The sequence below is a fragment of the Coturnix japonica genome, chromosome 8 (genome assembly GCF_001577835.2).
Source record: "Coturnix japonica isolate 7356 chromosome 8, Coturnix japonica 2.1, whole genome shotgun sequence".
In the NCBI taxonomy this organism is placed as follows: Eukaryota; Metazoa; Chordata; class Aves; order Galliformes; family Phasianidae; genus Coturnix; species Coturnix japonica.
Window position 1 is genome coordinate 9,138,252 of NC_029523.1, and position 20,119 is coordinate 9,158,370.

Consider the following 20,119-nt stretch of genomic DNA (forward strand, 5'->3'; position numbering starts at 1 on the left):
ATGTGCTCTAACTCTGCCAGCCTCCTTAGAAAAGAAATTCATTCAAAATGTTCATCTTAGCTTTTAGATTAAAGTAATTTTAGGTGAGTGTGAGTTCCACACTTTTGAAATGGTATCTGGAAGGTCTAACATCTACCACGAGGAAGATTTATTAGGACAGACGTTAGGATGAAGCTTCTGAAGCAGGTGGACTACATTCAATTTCTGAAATTCATCTTAGAATTTAACAATGATACACAAGTTGTATCTGCAGATAAAAAAAAGAGCTCCTGTGAATGTCTTGTATTTGTTCTAAATTAATCTGTTTTAGCATGAAATCATGAGACATTTAAAGTTGAAAGATCTAACATCAACATATGTGCCTAAAATATTAGATGTGGTAATATATTCCTTGCTTTTAATTTACTACTTAGTGAAAATCCTACAAAGAATCCAAGACATTTCTTTCTCTGTATGTGATAGATTTTAAACATAGCAATGGTTGCAGATTCCTGAGAGAAATGTAAAAGTGAAGTAATTTCCCATTCTAAAAGAGTTTCAGAACACTTACAAATCTGAATATTGCTTTGAGGGTTTGCTGAGATCACTGAATTTTTGGACTTATCATTTTTGTTGAGAAAACATGAATGACAGACTGGCACTACTATCTGATTGCTCTCTTTCTATGTGATGTAGGTATTTGATGAGCCCTTTTGTTTCACATCAGAATTGAAATAGGTATCCAGTGTTGGTAGTTGAGGAGGAGGAAACTCTTCTGTTTTGATCAGATACATTATTAGATCCAGTGACAAATTGAAACGATCAAGGTAAACTTCAAAGTTCATATCTTCATGTGAAGTTTAGCAGCAGTGTTACAGGAAAGCTTGAATCCAGAGTAGTAAAGTGCAAGGAGGTCATAGAGAATATAAGACTGAGAGGCATTGAAGGCGTAAATGAATGTTTCATTATGGGTGGAGATGAGGTACTGGTTTTTTCAGCCAGCGTGGCACTGATGGTAACGGGCTGGGCTGCAGACACAGGATGTGTGAGAAATACAGTTTAGCATCACTAATCAGCTACCAGATTGTAGGCAGCAAGACTAACTGGAATATACAGTCATGAGGGGAACAACTCCCTCTGCCAACAGATAGACTGTGTGTTTTTTTGTCCTTGAGAATCTACAGGGGCTGAATAAGAGGGTTGTGGAATTTGCAGAGCTTGCAGGAGTTTGGCATGGTTCTAGGGGTGATGTTATATTTGTAACATTATGTTCCAGAGCACCGTCCTGGGCTGATGACTCTGCCTTACTTCATGGTAACGCCCTAATGTTCGCCTGCTGAGGGCTCAGATTGCTCAGAGAAGTTTATTATTTGGCCAGATAAAACTCTGCAGTTATTGTGACATGTTGTCAAGATTTTCTGATGATATTTAGCCCAGAACACCTAAGGGCTTCAGTGTCCTCCATCCAGTGAAAGTGAAGAAAATAAAAATATTAACTCAATACTGTGGTCTTGTTTGGAACACTGTGAGCAGTTTGAACTGCTTGTGTACATGGTACTGAAACTATGACAGGTGAAAAGAGGGGCTATGATAACAGACCAAGTAATGGAAGAATGCAGGAGGAAACTCTTAAAAGAGTTTGGCTTGTCAATTCTAGCAGAGAAGGACTTTGATTTTTGTGTATAAATACCTCCAGGCGGTAGACTGGGAAGACTGAACTGCAGAGGGTTACTGGAGCTGAAGGAAAACAATAGCCTAAAATCAAACAGTTCTAAGCAGTGTGTAAGCAAAATGAGGCAGGAAATTATAGGAAGTCTCCTAAGGACTGTATTGCTGAGGGTTTTAAAGAGCCTTCCCATCAGGCAAGCTTGAGATGGAGCTTGATGCTTTTTCGCAGAACCATTCAGGTTGGAAAAGACTTCTAAGATCACCAGGTCCAACTGTCTGGCCATCCCTACCATGCCCAGGAAAGCATTTCCCAGAGTGCCCCAACTCCACACCTCCAGGGACAATGACTCCAACACTTCCCTGGGCAGCTTCTTCCAGTGCTTTTGGATAAGAGATTTTTCCTAATATCTGATTTTGAATGCGGTGAAAGGCTGCAGCAGCTGTGAATGACGCAGGAGTGTCTTTTTGCTGCCCCTCAACTGTGGCCCTGGTCTGCATGAGCAGAATGTAAGAGTGAGATGGAAGCCCTACTATTAACCTGCTGCTGCTCTGCCATAGGACTGCAAAGTGGGGATGGTTTGTTTAGAGACATTACTTCACTGTAAATGGATGTGATTTGTTTCCATTTACTAAGTTGAGTATCATGACCATCTGCTGAGGAGTCCTGTTTGGGCAGCCAGTAACACTTTACCATTACACAATTATACAAGGCAGCAACAAGAGTCATTTCCAGCTTCCTGACACTGGAGCTGATATTCTGCTTGAATCCCTCTCTTGCTGAGGGTAGTTTCCTTCTTAGCAGATTAGTGTCAAAGGAGTGGAGGGGAAATCTCTTGTTCCTCTGAAAGTGGTTCTTACACTTCTGTGAGCTTCCTGGTTCTCCCGGTGGCTTTCTCTTGCTCATCACAACATTTAAGCAGTATAGACTTCTGTGAGAGTGAGAGTAAGAAAAAACAGTATGCACCACTGCAGCTTAAAAGCTATGGGATGTAGAATACAAAGTATTATGGAGAATGTAGTATTTCTTGCTGTTCAACACAGTTCTCATCCAGAATTTTGGGATTAGAAGGAATGACGCTGATTGTATTGTTGAAAGTTGTTTTTAAAACCAAATATGAAATCGAAGCAAAATTTAAACTTATATCTCTTTAGAGACAAAGATGTTAACCTTCAGTGTCGTGCTGTAGTATCTGTCTGAAATACCAGCTTAGGATAACACCTAATCATTTAAATGCAGCTTTCCACATTCATGCATTTTGTAGCAAAATCACATTACTAAATAGGAAAGTGTGAGAAAGTGTGCATTAACCATTAGTCTCTCCATGTGACCTTCAAGCGAAAGGCAATAGTTGTATTAGCTCAGCTGTAAAATAAGGTCATGTACTTCATTCTGAAGTCCATCGCAATATGACTTCTTTTGATAGAAACAGTCTCAAACGTAGCTATCTCATTTCATTTATGACTGCAAGAATATTCTCACTGGAGAATGAAGACATCCACAGAGTGTGATAAACTGTTCTTTTCTCCCCTTTTAATGTTCTGCAGACAGTGTGTATGTTCACCCCTGGAATCTGAGCCTTATGCCAGGACAGTAGTTCGCTTACGACTTGGGAGAGAACTGCAGAAATGATGGCTGCTTAGTGAGGATTCTGAGGATGTGATGTTACCTCTGTTTTTGTTTTTTTTTTTTTAAGTTTTTATTACATTTATTATAATCACTGTCTCAGTGTAAAGCTGTAGAAACCTCTGTTTGGAATGATTACTCTTTCACAAGACTCTGGCAGATTGTGGACCTTTTTACCAGATATTCTGATCTACAAGTGCTTTTGCTCATCCTTCAAGTTCAAATTATTTTTAAATAGGGCAAAAACAGGTTTAACAAACCCCACTGTATAATATGTGGATACATTCAAGTCATTTATCTACATAATCTCTGTTGAAAGCTGCAGAAGAAAGTTAACCGGGTAATTCTTACATTGGTGTTGCAGCAGAGCTTTTTAAATGCCTGGTTTGTGCTGCTTGTGCTGTTCATGTTGCTCAGGCTTAACCTAAAAATACGAGTTAATGTCTTCTGAGTGCATCTAACAAGAGGAGAGATCCTTTTCCTTTGTTATGATAATTCAGTCTACCGACTACAATCCTTGATTCCAAATCATTGTCTTTCACTATTTAAGGAACATTATGAAACCAGGACTTGGGCAGGATTGTTTTCTTCCTTTTTCTAATCTGGAACCACCTGAAGTGCATGGGTTACCCCATTAGTTTTCCAGCTGCTTAAGATGCGAGGAGTACATTAGACCCTTTATTTCACAACACCCCTTCCCCCTTTGCAAAACATTGCCATGACTACCCTGAATTTAACACCAGAGAGTGATAACATTTAAATCTTTTGAATTTTGGAGGGCTGCCTCCTATTGTAAGATATTGGCCCATGATATCAGAGGTAGATATTGGTGAGAAAGCAACAGAGATTGAACCTTCCCACCTCTGCACCATTACAAGCTGTTGCTGTGTGTTCAGCTAGAATAAAAATGTATGGGATTTTCTAAGTTCTTTAAGTGCTCAGAGATCCTCGGCATAGAGCTATTCATCTTGCAGGCTATTTTCTATTAATTTGTTTGTAGCACAAAAGATGGAATCAAAACCTGCACTATGTGATTTAAGCAAAGCTTTATAAGTAACCAATGACTAGTTTCCAAAAATCAGCCAAGCCCAACTGCTCAGATAAAAGTCTTCCATCCCAGAAAGCTACTCCTCAGCAAGGCAGAGTACTTTGAGTCAATGCTTATTAGACTGTTTAGTTTTTACTGCTGCATTAATTTGTTCTAGGATGTATCCTTCTTGTTATCATTCTCATATGCCTACCAGGAATAACCATTTTACATCAGCCTAAGAAACTTAAGGGAAATTTTTGCTCCTTTTCATAGTATATAGCGAGGGTTGTTTGAATGATTAGGAGAGATTTGGATTAGATGAGATCTCCAATTCAAGAAGTCTTGGGGTTTTCTACAAAGGTTGTGGCTGGCTTCCACTTGTGGTGACTGTTTGGAAATCACTGACAACTGTTTGTCCATGGTCAAGATGCAGTGTACACTGTAAAGATATCATGGCATTACCTTCCTGCAGTTGGTGAACGCAAAACCCTTCTGTGATACGGCCTCATCTGCTGAGGGAAGGACATCATTGCTTTTACATCCCCAGACTTTTCAAAACATGAGCTACGAGATGTTAGTTGTAATATTTTGGGTAAGGCTTTGCAGGGTTACACCCAGTGTAAGGTTCTCTAGCAGCGTCCACATCGCTAAGAGCAATCACAAGGGAACCAGCAAGCAAACCACAAATACATGCTGCCAAAAAAGGCCAGAACACAGAAGAGCTGTCTGACGAAATTTGTTGGTTAGCAAATATTTGAAGATTTGTGAGCTAATCTGGTTAGCAAACAGGGATGAGGTAGGATGAACATATTTGACGTAATCTGGGTTATTTACAGGGTTTATATTCAAGAGCAAGTTCCCTGCAGCAGAAGAGAAAATGGAGGTGATGAGTGACTTGCAGTCAAATGTTTTTGGAGCCAATCTAACCCTCATCAGCTTTCTGACATGACAGATTTGCCCCCATGAGATGAAATGCCAGCACATTTATGCAGATCTCATGCTTTTCTGGTACAACAATGTCCTTTCTGCTCTGGTTTGTTGCTGAGGCCCCTGTAGTGTGTTTTTGATGTTTGTTTCTTCAAATTCAGGCACTCATAGTTGCACCAGAGCACTCTGCATTTTCCTCCTGGATCAGAGGGCTCCTGTTCATTAGCCAGCCTTCAGCAAATAACGATGATAGTCTTTTTGCTTCTGTGCTATTTGGGAATTCATTTTCTCCCACCTTTTTCATCCTCATGATTTAGATCTGTTTTTCAGATGCTGGAGGCACCCTGGCTAATAGTTGTGATCTGTGCCCAATAGTTGTGAAGACTGTTGGGAGAGTAACTTTAACTTCACTTGGAAACTTAGGATATTTCATGTATCACATTCTTCTTTAAAACATTATTCACATCTGACTTTCAGTGCCTGCCAAAGGCAACCTGCTGCCAGTACGCTGCAGCAGAGAGCTGGGCCTTGCTGTCACTACAGGCCAAATGCTGCAGCACAGCCTGCTCAGCCCCTTTGACTTCTCAGGACCCCAGCACATCACATCCACGGTGCAATGTCATTGGCAGCACACACTCTTACTAGTCATGCTTCAAGAGAGTCTCAGCTCATGCCTCTGAATGTCTTCTCTGAGCGTCTTCTCTAAATTTAAGCTAGTCAGTAACATCAGCTGCATCACACTGAATTTCAAGACACTTTGCTGTTTTTCTTGATACCTCTTGATAACTCCCTGTGTGAGTCAGCTCTTCCCTTTATAGGAAAGGTCTATTGCAAGCCATGTTTTTGCTTCTCACATGTTTTACTGAAGCAGCTCTCCCAAATTGTTACCAGTCCTCAGAAGGACACTGTAAAGTTGGTGTGTAAAGGTGGCTAATATAAAGATGGTGACCAAGATGGTGAAAAATAGTCAAAGGTTATTAGTAAAGAAAACCAATCTCCAAGAGATGCTGCCTCAGTGGTGGTCAGCCCTTAAATGAGGTCTCAGAGGGGGTGGAGTCAAAGTCCACCCCTTCCAGGAGCACAGCTAGATTACTGTCACCTGTGCTCCCGCAGCTGACCCAAAACTTGCCTCAGCTAATTAATCAGTGGTTCAAGCTGTGATTTCCCATACAGACATGGTCTTACAATCACTACATAGCTGATTGCTGCCCATCACATTCCTTCCCCACTAGCAGGAGGGGCAGCCTGAGTGCAGGATATCCACCGGGGGCTGCTGTGGTTCATTTCAGATATTATCTGGTGCCTGGTATAGAGGTACATGACAAAAAGCAGTGGTAGCAGCAGTTCACTGCCAGTGTACATAGCTATGGCATGTCAACAATTCTACGTCTGTGGTGTGATGGCAGAGAAGGTATGCCTGAGCAGTGTCTTAGCAGATGGAACAAACTCAGAAGAGATAACAAGGCAGCCTGCAGTGCTGCATGCACTGTGGGTACCTTGAAGCAACACAAGCCTAGTTCACTGTTCCAGGCAACACAAGGTGCCCTGCTCCTGCTGCCATGCAGCGCTGTGGCTGTCACTGTGACCCTCAGCAGAGGAGTTGCCAGCACTTGAGGCAATGGTTACGTGTGGACATTGAGTTTCCTTCTTCCTGAAGGAAGCAGCTTACCTCCATGCCCGGTGTGCCTGCAGCCTTCTGCCCCCTCTGGGCTGCCATATGAACTCTTCTGCTCATAGATGCCTGTCATAGCCACAGCCTCTGGTCACTGAGCTGTGACCTGCAGGCCCCAGGTTTCTCCAGGTTGCAGTCAGGGATGGAGATTCCCCAGATGCCCACTGCACTTCTAGGTCTCTACTCTGAACAATGAGTAGCTCTGAACTTGCTTGTGTTCCTAATGCCTTTTTCATGTGACTGGTCAGAACCTCCCAGGTGAACCAGTGTAAGAGCTTAAAGGACATTTCTTCTTCTCTGCCTGCCTCTGTCTGTGAGAGGCTGTGCAGGAGCTCAACTCACCAAGTGCCAGCCAGAGATCTGGCTGTGCATAGGCAGCTGCTGGGTGTTCAGGTCTCGCAGTGTTAGTAAACATGGCTGCAATGTGCCACACACCCACTCCAACACTGTGAGAACCAAACACTGTCTGAAGCACAGGGTGCCAGAGCCCCACTTACCCTGCGAGCAGCCCAGCTGTAAGTGCTGTGTGAGAGTGATGCTGGGCATTTTGCTCATTGGCTGTCTGCTCTGTTTAGTACTGGCTACCTGGACTGCACTTGGCATGCAGTCACTGCCTTTCCAGGCACTGCTACTCCTATGTGTTCTGAGCAAGTATAATTCCCTCCTGATAACTTATTTTCCTGTAACCCAAGGTGCTACAGATTCTGCACTGATTCACTGCCATAAGTGCTTGATAGCTTTCATGCTCAGCCAGCACTGGAAAGCACCTGGCAGGGAATTTCCTGTCTCCCAGACTCCACTGTGTCAGGTGGTGGTCTGTGCAGGTTTCTCTCCCTCTGGCACCTGGCCCAGGCTTCACCCCCCTGGCTCTGCTCTGTGCCTCATTCTGCTGCCAGGAAGGAACTGGAAGGAATTGCACAATTTTTATTGCAAAATGCCACAACTCCATGGGTGATTTCCTGCAGGTTTGTCTTAGTATCAGCTGGGGAGGAATTGTTTTCTTCAGAGTGCCTGGTATGACGCTGTGTTTTGGTTCTAGGAGAAAACCAATGCTGATAACACACCAATGTTTATAGCTGCTGCTGAGCAGTGCTGCACAGAGCCAAGGCCATTTGCAGCAAAGGGCCCAAGGAGCTGGAAGGGAACAGTGAGGACAGCCGACTTACACTGGCTAAAGGGATATTCCATGCCATATGACATCATCTGGAAGGAGTTTTGAAGGGAGTGAGAGTTCATCTTGCAGGATGGGGGGGAGGAAAGGGGGCGAGCAATTGCTTGTGCATTACTTGTTATATACATTCATACATATTTATTGTTGTAACAATTATCCTTTTCCTTTTCTCTTACTAGATAGTTTCATATCAACTCTGAGCCTCTGAACAACTGCAGAATCCTGAAAAACTAGTAGAATATTTTGAAGGGTTTGCTGTCACCCTGGCAATCCTAGAAAGACACAAATCACTGCCATATGCTGGGGCCTGGCCTATGCCTACTGAGCTCTGTTCAACACTATTCAGCATCCTCAAGGGGAAGAGAATACCTCTGGATCTGATGACAATGCAACAGACTCTCCAACTCCTGTGATAGTCCCTGCAGCAGCTCCAATTCCTGCAGCAGGTCCTGCGGGTGCTCTGAGCATTGCAGCAGACCCTGCTGTCACTCCAATCCTGTGGTTCCTTCAGCTCCTGCAATAAGTCCTGCAGTTGCTCCAGCTCCTTGCAATTAGCCCTGTGGTTCCTGCAAGTCCTACTTTGGGTCCTGTGGCTGCTCTAAGTGTTGCAATGAACCCTGTGGTCACTCCAACCCCTTCAACAAGTCCTGCAGTTGCTCCAATTCCTGCAATGAGCCCTGCAGCTCACTTTCAGCACTGATACCAGTCTAAATAAGTGAGGTTCTCTAAAAAAAGTCCTTACGGTTTCCTTGACGAGCTCTGGTTCTCCTGCTCTATGAACAGTGAGAGTAGGACATCCTGATGCTCCACCAGGTTTGGCAGTAGGAAATCCTTTTAAAGGAGCTCACCCTCCTGCCTACAAATTTCCTGGGAAAGATGAGAAAACTGGAAGGGCTTTAAGTAGGGGTTGTTAGTGGTAGGAAAGCATAAACTCAGAATTCCACTGAGGAACACTTTGTCACTGAAAATGTAGTTGAATGCAGGTGATAACCCTAAGTGCCAGGTAGAAGGTAGATGGCTGAAGCCTGGTGGTAGTTAATGGAATGAGTCACTCTTGGGCTAAATTGCAGCCAAACCATAAAACACATGAAACCAAGTCTACTTCAACCTCTCTTGACAATGGCAACAGGAGAACTTTTGTTGGCATTTCTTTCTGACATTGTCTGAAAAACTGCAAAAGTTTCACAATTAAAACTGTGATTCCCAATGGCTTCTAATCTCAGTGTTCTTCAGTGATTTTTTTAAGCAGTTCCCAGTGTGCTGCAGTTCTCCCTATCTTGCTTTCTCCACTAGACACTGAAGGTAAGTAAGTCCCTTACACATAAGAAATAATTTCAAAGATAAAACATGCAGCAGTCTCAAAGGCAATGGGAACCTTTATTTTGATTATTTCCAATACACTGGCAATGTACTTTTAATGAAAACTTAACTGTAAAACATTCTTGAGATACTGCATAGAAAATAAACGTAGAAAAAACATATACACGCTTCCATAAAAATAGAATACATCTTGGCAAAGTTACTTGTGTACAGTGTATTGACATTATTGAAGCAAACTTACTATGTCTTCTGGAAGAAAACTTTGGGGCAAAAAAAAAAATAAAATTTAAGTGATTTGGGAGTAGTGAAATGGACACGGTTTTGAGCTAAATAAATGGCTACACCAGAATGTCAGTTAAAAAACAACAAAACAGTTATAAAATACCTGCTTATAAAATAGAAGAAGCCACGTTGTTTACTTTTTCTTCCAGACTACACTCACATCCCTAAAATTGCACAGAGAACAAACATACCAGTTCCACATTCTATGGTGGACTCTTCAGCTAAAAAGAAACTTCACTACTACCACGTTTCAGCACTGGCACCATTATAGTGGCATTTAGGTTTTTCTGAGCACGTGGCGTAATACATATACAGCCCTAATTCTATCAGGTATTTGATACAAAAAAATCTAATACATCTAAAACTGTAACACATTTAGGAACCTTTAAGATATGCAGGCCACTTGAAACTAGTGTATCTTCTAGTTAGCATTTCTTCACTTGCTTTTTACCGAAGCTGCTCCTTGCTTACTGCTTTTGGCTATACTTACATCAGCTCATAATTCACTCTGTTCAGCTGTGAAAAATGACTGCTCCGGTGTAAAAAATACAGGAATTAGAAGCAAGTCCTCAAAGCCACAGATTTTCCTCCAGAATTGGAATAATGGGACTGTATGAGTAGCCTCAGGGAAGGAAGAAGAAAAGAGCATAGCACCATTTTCAAGTTACATGGTTTACAACCGTAGGCAGACAGTAGGATCCGTCTGAAGTGGTAATACCCATCAGCATGTATGAATGTGGTTAAAATACTGTGATTGCTCTCAAGTAGTTTGCGTGTTTAATATGGATAGGCTGACACTGCTATATAGACAATGAAAGTTGTCTGATACTCAATATTTCCATCAACACCGTAGGACAAGGCTCTGACTCTCATGTGGTAAGTCTTTGGCTCTTGCAGCTGTCTGGTGGTGAACACAACTCCTTTCAAGTTCTCATCTCGCAGGGCAAATGGGATTGATGGCTCCTCATCTGCCATTAAGAAAGTTGTCCTCGGGTGCATGACCTGATCTTGTGTATAGGCAACCAGCCGGATTAAATCCTGACCAGCAGCTATGCCAAAGGGGAGGGAGACAAATTTATATTCCAAGGCATAGGTACTCAGGGCACACTCCAAATCATTGTCCGGGCAGTTTTTGAGACAGAACCTGGGCAAAAAGAGAGCGTGTTAAGTTCTATTCCCATACTTGCTATATGGGCTGAAGTTGTTCCCTATTTATCGTGCTGCAGTATGCAGACTTGGGCTTCTCAACAGAGCTAATCCAATGCAGTATTTACGGGTCGCTCCTTAACAGAAGTAAGCTGGAGAACAGATGCAAAATTAGCCCCACAGATGAGAAAGGAATTATGCTGTATCAGCAGAAAGAATCAAAGTCTGCTGGGGTGCATTCAGTAAAAAGCCATTCTGGAGCTATTTCCATTCAAATTGAAAGATTCTGCCTGGACCCACCCATCTTGGTTCATTGCACAGGAAGCACAGAATGTGGTTGCTCTCAGCTTTGATGTTTCACTTTTTTTTCAAGAGTAAGCATTGCTGATATCACTTGCACTTAGATAAAGATCCTTCTTATGATTAAAGGTTAAGCATGTGAGCTCAGGGTGTATGGAAAAGCAAGACCTAAATGGCTGAAAAATCAGCATACCCAGAAAGAGGATCCCGCTGGTAGTTTGGTGGGCAAGGTGTCTCTATGCACTGGTAGCTCCCTCTCATGTTGAAGCACATCCGGCTTGGTCCACAGTCAGTGTCCTGTTCAAGGCACTCATCAATGTCTGGGAACAAAAACAGGTACAAGATCAGTAGCTGGTTCTGGGAGGAATTTAAGAGAAATAAGAAGTGGCTGGATCAGCGAAGTGAGTAGATGGCAGAGGGAGTGCAGGTGCCTCTGGTGAGAACAGAGAGAACCCTGCCTTACTCCTGGAGGAACTGAAGCTACTAGATCCAGTGACTTGACCCAACTGGCTTGGCATTTCATTTCTGTGTAGGACAGTGCACCGTGCTACCTGCCCTACAATCACACAAGATCAACTATAGTTGTCTTTTCAACAGAGGTTAATTAGTCTTTAGGTGCAACAAAAATATAACAGTACTTTTTTTTTTTTTTTGACCAGGACAGAAGAAGAGTTGTTGGGTTTGACCACAGATCTGCTGTGTGCTTGTGTGGAGTTAAATGTGCATGTAAGGAAATACCAGAGAATAATAAGTTGCACTTGTCTAATTTGCTGATGTTTTATTAAGTGTTGAACACTGTATCTCAGAAAGGAAATTCAGCAACTGTTTAAAATAAACACCAAACATGATTTGTAACACATTTACTTACAAACATGTGTGCACTCTCAGATTTCTATACCTTGGCAGGTTTTGCTGTTGGGCATAAGACGATAACCAGGGGGACAAGCACACTGGTAACTTCCCAAGATGTTCCTGCACTCATGCTGGCATGTATCTCTGGCTTCACATTCGTCAATGTCTGTCAGAAAGAAACACAAAAACATAAACATTGAGACTGCTGATGTCCTATTTGTGTACAAGGATGTGGGAAGAGGTCGTGGAACACATGGGGATCTTTTTGCTTTTGGTAATGACCTTGAATACCTAAAACTAGCAAACCTTTCCTAACTTACCTGCTTCTGTTGCCTCTAGCTTTTACAGAATTAAAAGCTTTCCCTCTTTTGTTGGCAGCCTTAATAGGTCTCTCTCTGAGCTGAGAGAGTCCTCTGATATGGAGCCCTGGCTACAAGGGGATGAGTGAACTGCACAAACCCACAAAGGACACAGGGGTACCATCTCGTCCCAGGATGCTGAGCTGCCTGATAGTAACATTTTAGGCAACATATTCAGGAAGTGCCTGGATCAGTTCTACTCTTCAGAGGAGGCCCTCACTCAGGGAATTGCTCTTACAGTTCATCCCTCCTTGGGCACAGCTTTTTCCTTTACAAACTGATTGCTCTCATGCTGAATTAAGCTCACTATCCCACAAAGACCACTCACATAAATGCTCTTCAAATGCTCTTTGAAACTTTTTTTTTTTTTTTTTAAACCTCCCTCTCAAACACATGAATAGTAGATTGCTACTTAAAATTTTCAAAGCAGACTGACATGATTCAGCTAAAGATCACATCTAATCATTACTTCTTTTGAAATGTCTGTCTAATTCAGGAGAGCAGCAGAACTCCTCTGCGAGTTACTGCCATGTGCATGAATTAAGACTTGCATAACTGAAATGCAAATGGTATCCGGGGCTCCATCAGGAGAGGGGTGGCCAGCAGGGACAGGGAAGTGATTCTCCCTCTTTATTCTGCTATTGTGATGCCCCATCTGGAGTACTGTGTCCAGGTATGGAGCCCTCAGTACAAGAAAGACATGGAGCTGTTGGAAAGGGTTCAGAGGAGAACGACAAAGATGATCAGGGGGCTGGAGCACCTCCCCTACGAAGACAGGCTGAGGGAGCTGGGCTTGTTCATCCTGGAGAAAAGGCGGCTGCGGGGTGACCTCATTGCAGCCTTTCAGTACCTGAAGGGAACCTATAATCAGGAGGGGAGTAAACTCTTTGAAAGGGCCGATAACAGCAGGACTAGGGGAAATGGATTTAAGTTGAAAGAGGGTAGATTTAGATTGGATGTTAGGGGGAAGTTCTTTACTATGAGAGTTGTGAGGCCCTGGAACAGGCTGCCCAGGGAGGTTGTAGATGTCCCGTCCCTGGAGGTGTTCAGTGCCAGGCTGGATGGGGCTCTGGGCAACCTGATCTAGTAATTGTGTTAGTTTGGGGGCCCTGCCAGGCAATGGGGTTGGAGCTTCATGATCCTTGAGATCCCTTCCAACCCAGGTCATTCTGTGATTCTGTGAAATAGAGTAAATAAGGTCTTTGCTTCTTTCTACTGTGTCCAATTTACAGGGGTTACATTCAGTAAAAATTCAAAAGGAAAAGAGAAACAGATGTGACTAAAGAAATCGTGTGTTATCAAATTGTTATGTTTCACTACTCAAAGAACGTTGTTGGAAATAAAAGCATTATGTGGATTTTTTTTTTTTGCACTATACAGTACATTTAAAATCTACATGTTTATTCCAATGAAGGAAAGTTACAGCAGTGCTCACTAACTCAGACTCAGTGCTCACTAACTCAGTGGGCTGTGGACCACTGGACCATGGGTTTCTGGCAGTAATGGCTGCAGTCCAAGTTTTTTTCAGTTAACAGTTATACCCATAACATGCTGTATTTGTAAGTGTACTGAAAAGTAATAACAATATAAATACAAGATTAATCTGATCTCTGCCTAACTGTAATTATTATTTATACTAATGCATTCACATTTTTCAGCACTGTACACTGCTATATAATTATAGGAATAGCTCCGGCATCTAGAACGCAGCTTCAGCTTGCTGTTTTATCTGGGAGGCATACTGTCCTTCTTTCCTATGGCGTACATGTCAGGTTGAGGCACTTATCTATAACACCACAAACTGCTGTTAAACATGCTGGAAAAAGATCTCGTAATACCTAGACTATGCTACATTTAGTCTTGAACTCAACAGTATTATTAAAAAAATAGTTGAGTAATTTTATTTATGCATTTTTAAGATGCAACATGAGTTAAGGTGGAAAAAAATGATTTTTCTTGAACTTCATTTCTGAACATTTAGTACAGAGTAGTTAATGAACAGTGCAGGATATTATTCCTTTTACCTTTCACAGAATCACAGAATTGTAGGGGTTGGAAAAGACCTCCAGAGATCATCGAGTCCAACCCCCCTGACAACGCAGGTTCCCTACACCAGGTCACACAGCTCAGCATCCAGGTGGGTCTTGAATACCTCCAGAGAAGGAGACTCCACAACCCCCCTGGGCAGCATGTTCCAGTGCTCCACCACTCTCACTGTAAAGAAGTTCTTGTGCACATTTGTGCGTAACTTTCTATGCTCCAGTTTCTGGCTGTTTCCCCTTGTCCTTTCAAGAGGAGCTGAATTAGACTTCCAATACCAGTGAAAAACCTCAGAGATGCTACAGAGCAAGGAGTAAGGGAACAAGAGAGGTGCCATACACCTTTGTTTCCTTTTGATCTTGTGAAGCTTCAGAACACACTCACATCTCTTACATAAATAAATAAAACCTGGGGCAGAATGTGCCTGTTACCATAACTGCCCTGCCCTCCTTGTCATGCACACAGAAATGTCAGTGCTCTTGCTCACCAGATGAACTTCTGGTCTGTTTACACATAATCTGTCCCTAGTGCTCAGTGAATTGCATTAGAACTGGCTCTATCCCCTACTGCCCACATGGCAATGTGATGTCTTAGTATGTTCAATTATACAGTCTCTATTCTAACCCTTTTTGATCCAGACAACTACTGCCATGAGTGGGAGCATGACATGAGCAACATCCCAGAGGCGGAGTGGCATACTGGTGCATTTTAACTGAGAGAAAATTTGCAAAGGTAAACTACCATCATCAGGATAAAAAGAACAGAGGGTAACAATTTGCTACTACATAGCAAGCAGCACAATTAGGAGATCTGAAAACATTTTTGCTAGATCCTGCCCAAGAAACAAAGATATGCATAACTTGCTGAGTACTTAACATGGCAATATGAAATAACAAAGCACCACAGACCATAGGTCTCTAACAGATATGAAACAGCAGCCTAAGAATAAGAACTAAAGCAAGAGAATTGCATAGACATGACTGACATTTACCTACACATCTGTCACTTCTTGCCTCATAGCCTTCAGGACAAGTTTCTCTAATGTTCCTTTTAGTTCTGGAGACAGGTATTCTGCTGTTCCTATACTCTGAGAAGGAGCTGTAGAAGCTTGAGGAGTGCCTGTAATACTGTTGAGGTTGATAGTTGTCTTTCACAGGGGAGAACTGAGCATAGTTATAGATACTGTAATAGGCAACAGAATGTGGCAATCTCTCCAATCCAGCACATGATTTCCCATCACCTAATAAATGTTGTCCAGGTGGACAGATACACTTGAAGCTGCCGGGAGTGTTGGTGCACCAAAATGCACAGGGCTTAGGCACTTGTTCACATTCATTAATGTCTGCTCATGTGCCATGATCCAGAATAACAAACCATGTGGGAAGGAAAAAAACAAGATAAAACAACACATAACAATGTGTGTGTGTGTATACACACACATACATAATATCTCAGTTTGTGGAACAAAAGTGAGATCCTGAAGGCAGTGAAATACAAAGAACACACCAAGCAGGCAGGTTTTCTATCCTGTCCATGAACACTGGCTGCGCAGCTAACTGCCATGCTGCTGCTGTTCCTTCCAGCTGTGAGTCTGGAGACTTAGCAGAATGTATTAAGGTACTCATGAATTTCATACCATTCAAAAACAGTGTTATTTCTCTTTCTCTTGGGAATCCCTCTTCTCTGTTCAAATCAGTTTCCCTCACATTGCAATCCAAAGTGACAGGACCAACCTGAGCAGTAAATCCTCAAAACCAAAGCAGGAACATGTGACTCCACAGTGATCAGAAATAACCCGACATGAAGATACATAATAGCATGTCTATTAATTGGCATGTTTTGTTTTTTTTTTTTAACTAGAATTTAAAGCTTATTTTAACAGTGACTCAATAACAGTTTAACTATTTCATACTGCTGGAAATTACCTATGTCTAAATCACTGTTGTAGAAACATCATTAAACTAGCATTATAATTTCATTTTGGCCCTCTCTGAACATATTCTGAACACTGCTTGCAAACCACTGGCAGAAATGCATGCTAGCAGTATTTAAAAAGTAATACTGTTTAGAAACATAGGAAAATTTGACTATGCAGTATCAACAAAATTGAATGCAGCCATCTGAATTCACAGCACCACCATCCTTGTGAAAAAAGATTGCTTACTACTACTAAGCTAAAGCTTCCCAGGGCAGGATCCCTTTCATCATGCATCATAATATACTAGATATTTACAAGAACGAGTGAAATATGACCTTGAAACTATCTAAAGAAAGCTAAATTTTCTAGCTTTCTTTATGAATATTATTTGATTTTCAATTCTGGATAGTCCTGCATGTGCTGTATGCAGAAATGCATTATAATAGCTTTTGATAATGCCCTTCCATCTACGATATGCTGAGATACAATACAGTTCACAGAACTGTTACAGCATGGATAATTGGGCACACATGCATCTCTGTGTGTTGTCCCCATCCAACTGTGAACTGTTGCACGAATGACTCTACATACATCAGAAGCGGAACAGGAAGGAGCCGCATGCAAATCACCTGTTTCAGTGTGGGGTCCTACAGACTTCCCAGCTCCTCTGTCTTCATTGGAAGCATTATAAAAAAACTTGCTTTTCATTAACATGTGAACTAATACATTCATGTCTGTATACATTTCAAACATTTTAAGCAGATAAAGAAATAAATCAAAGGATCACAAGGATCATATTTAATTTTACTTAAGAGGGAGCTTTCAGTGGTTGTTGCTTATAAGAAAATTTTAGGAGAGCTGCTGACATTCTGTGAAAACCTGTAACCTAAACCTTACCCAACTTCTTATTCTAAGAAACTTAAATGCTTTAAATATACTTTAAAGAGTTTGGGATTGGTTTTTATTTTAGTAGAAACAACTGTCTGGTCCACAGCCAAACAGTTACTGTCTGCAATTTAACCATTAAAAAAAGCATTCCAGTCTGCCTTTTGGCAGTCCAAAATCTTAGGAACTTAAAAAGAAAAAAATCCTATCCGCCAGAGCTGCTATTTATCACTTATGAAACCTAATCCTGAAGAAGCCATCAAAGAGGAATGTTTCTCTGATACAAAACAGAGACCAACTGGAACTGACTTCACCAAACTTCACATACCTTGCTTATAAATCATTACAGTCAGAAAGGATCAGCTATTGAATTTTAAATATTTCACAAACATAAATTACAAATCAAAATGTGAAATGCCAGAGGAAGTGTTCTGTATACTTGCACTGACATCATAGGTTAAACAGACTCTCCTGCTATTCACATTAGAGTTATGACAGTATCTGTGAAACTGTGTGTGTGGGTAGACGGTCTGCACATTTTATTGCCAGAGAGTTCTAAACAGATAGCGTGGGGGAGTAGTGATAAGGTCAGCATTCCTGTGCCTGTGGGGATTCCTCCTTATCTTGGCATATCCACCCAAGTCAGAAAGGGAGCACTGAGACATGAATGAGTATCAACCTCTACTCTGTCCAAACAGGAAAACCTAATTCCAGGAGACAGACAGGGTGTTGTGATGTCTATTGGCAGAGGAAGGCTCTGGGTATGTCATGTCTCTTGCAACACACTTCCACTGAGTATTCTCTTTTATGAGAATCCACATCATCCTCTGATTGACTGGCTTCAGGTGTGAATCAGTGCAACCAGTGTACAGCCAACCACATTTCTCTGATCAACTAACAGACCTGCTCTGATTTTTATAAATTAAACCTACTATGGAGCACTGGCTTGCCACATCCACCCATCAGTGCCTTTGAGATACAAAGCCCTTGTACACTTTGTTTTGAAAGCACAGATCTGATCTCAGTTTGGAATCATCTAGCTTTTACTATTTAATCACAATATCACACAGTATCACAGTCTTGTGCGGGTTGGAAGGGACCTTAGAGATCATCGAGTCCAACCCCCTGGGATTAGAGCCTCCTGTGTAGCAGAGCGGCACTTCTACCCCTTGCGCCACAGGGGGATTCGAACCCAGGGCCTCCGGTGTTGCAAAGCAGCATTCCTACCACTGCGCCACCGGGGCACACAATGGACACACTTCATTTTAGACAGCAACTTCAAATTCCAAAGCACATTTATCTTTGTAGCATAGTCTTCAAATAGCAAAGTACTGTTGGACACTACAGCCAAAAGTATCAGCAACAAACAGGAGATAACAACATGGCTCTGCAGCTTACCCACACAAGGCCTTCCAGCTCCCTGTGACCGATACCCTCTTGGACACACACAGCGGTAACTCCCTTGCATGTTCTCGCAGATCTGGTTGTAGTGACACTGATGGGTTCCATCATGACACTCATTGATGTCTGCAAGCAACAGGGCAAGAGGAAGCAGTCGCATATTTTCTTGAAAGTTCCTACAGCTTTGAATTCCTTCACATGCAGTAAATCACAGAATCACCAAGGTTGGAAAAGACCTACAAGATCATCAGCCCAACCATCAACCTACCACCAATAGTTCTCACTAAACCATGTCCCTCAACACAACGTCCAAATGTTCCTTGAACACTTCCAGGGTCAGTGACTCCACCACCTTCCTGGGCAGCCCATTCCACTGCCTGACCACTCTTTCAGAGTGGCCCACACCTGTAGTGCTGCCTGGGGCTGATGTGGTCAAAGTGCAAGACCTGGCATTTGGTCTTGCTGAACCTCATCCCATTGGCTTGCAGTTGAAATGCAGTTAAACCACAGTGAGTTTGTCTCTCTAGATAGATCTGGCCACCGAACAGCCTTTTCTCACTTGGTACCATGATCAGCAATTGCTCTGTAACAGTATGCTACGGATCTGTGAAACAATCCACACTGCACAATCTGAAAGCAGATTTTGAACACATGCGCAATTTTTTCACCTCTATTGCATTTACTTTTTCCATTAATTTTCAGAACTTTTATCTTAGGCTTCCAACTCTAGTAGCTGCTCTGTCCAAATAAATATAATCTAGAAAACTTTTAAGTGGATATGTCAATTTCGCTATCACCAGTTAATTTAAAGAACATTTAAATGACTATGTTCTCACAATCAAATGGTCCGTGCCTTAATATGTGCAAATTTTAGTAACTGGCAATGCACTACAAAGACTTTCCTTTCAGAAACCATCCATTGTTGTCCCTATGCCTACCATCACCATACAGCACACTAGGTTTCTACTCACCAATACAAGTTCCATTTTCTGCTTTGGTCATTCCATTTGGACACAGCTCAATGCACTTATAGCCACCACGGGTGTTTTTACAAAGCTGATCAGGCCTGCATACATTCTGCCTGCATTCATTTATATCTTATTTAAAAAACAAAAGCAAAGAAAGCAGGAATGGAAGTGAACTCCTTATCTTTATTCTTAAAGAGCAGCATAATCTAGTTGTGATCATAAAGCATTTGGAAGCATTTCACGCTCATTTATCAGTCAACTCAGCTCCCTCTTCCTCTATATTTTAGTGCTGCTTTACAAATTCAAGAACATATACTAAAGATGTCATCCTGAGTTGGAGTTACATTCACAAAGGGTTTGGATAAAGTTATGTATAGTAACAAGTAAGTGTTTATTTCCACTGAGAAGAGGGAATGAAATTTCAAAACTAATTCATACCTATGCATTTTCTGCCCTTTAGCTGGTATCCTGGATCACAACCACAATGGAAACTTCCTATGGTATTGAAGCAATGCTGATGACAGGAGTTTGACTCTTGACACTCGTTAATATCTGTTGGAAAGACAAACTTTTGATG

At 42.0% G+C, this 20,119-nt stretch overlaps 1 protein-coding gene across 9 annotated transcripts in view; it reads right to left on the reverse strand.

Moving 5' to 3' along the window:
• Nucleotides 1-9,429: 9,429 nt before the first annotated feature.
• HMCN1 (hemicentin 1) overlaps nucleotides 9,430-20,119 on the reverse strand; it is a 185,413-nt gene continuing 174,723 nt past the window's right edge. For 5 of the 9 annotated variants that reach the window (XM_015869879.2, XM_015869884.2, XM_015869882.2 and 2 more), the window contains 7 exons: nucleotides 19,981-20,094; nucleotides 19,546-19,671; nucleotides 18,572-18,700; nucleotides 15,362-15,712; nucleotides 12,018-12,137; nucleotides 11,313-11,439; nucleotides 9,430-10,817 (listed from right to left, as the gene is read on the reverse strand). In XM_015869879.2, the coding sequence (XP_015725365.1) occupies nucleotides 10,451-10,817; nucleotides 11,313-11,439; nucleotides 12,018-12,137; nucleotides 15,362-15,712; nucleotides 18,572-18,700; nucleotides 19,546-19,671; nucleotides 19,981-20,094 (1,334 nt within the window). In that variant the 3' untranslated portion in view covers nucleotides 9,430-10,450. The remainder of the gene's footprint in view (nucleotides 10,818-11,312; nucleotides 11,440-12,017; nucleotides 12,138-15,361; nucleotides 15,713-18,571; nucleotides 18,701-19,545; nucleotides 19,672-19,980; nucleotides 20,095-20,119) is intronic. The other 4 variants (XM_015869881.2, XM_015869885.2, XM_015869886.2 and 1 more) reach the window with 4 other exon arrangements.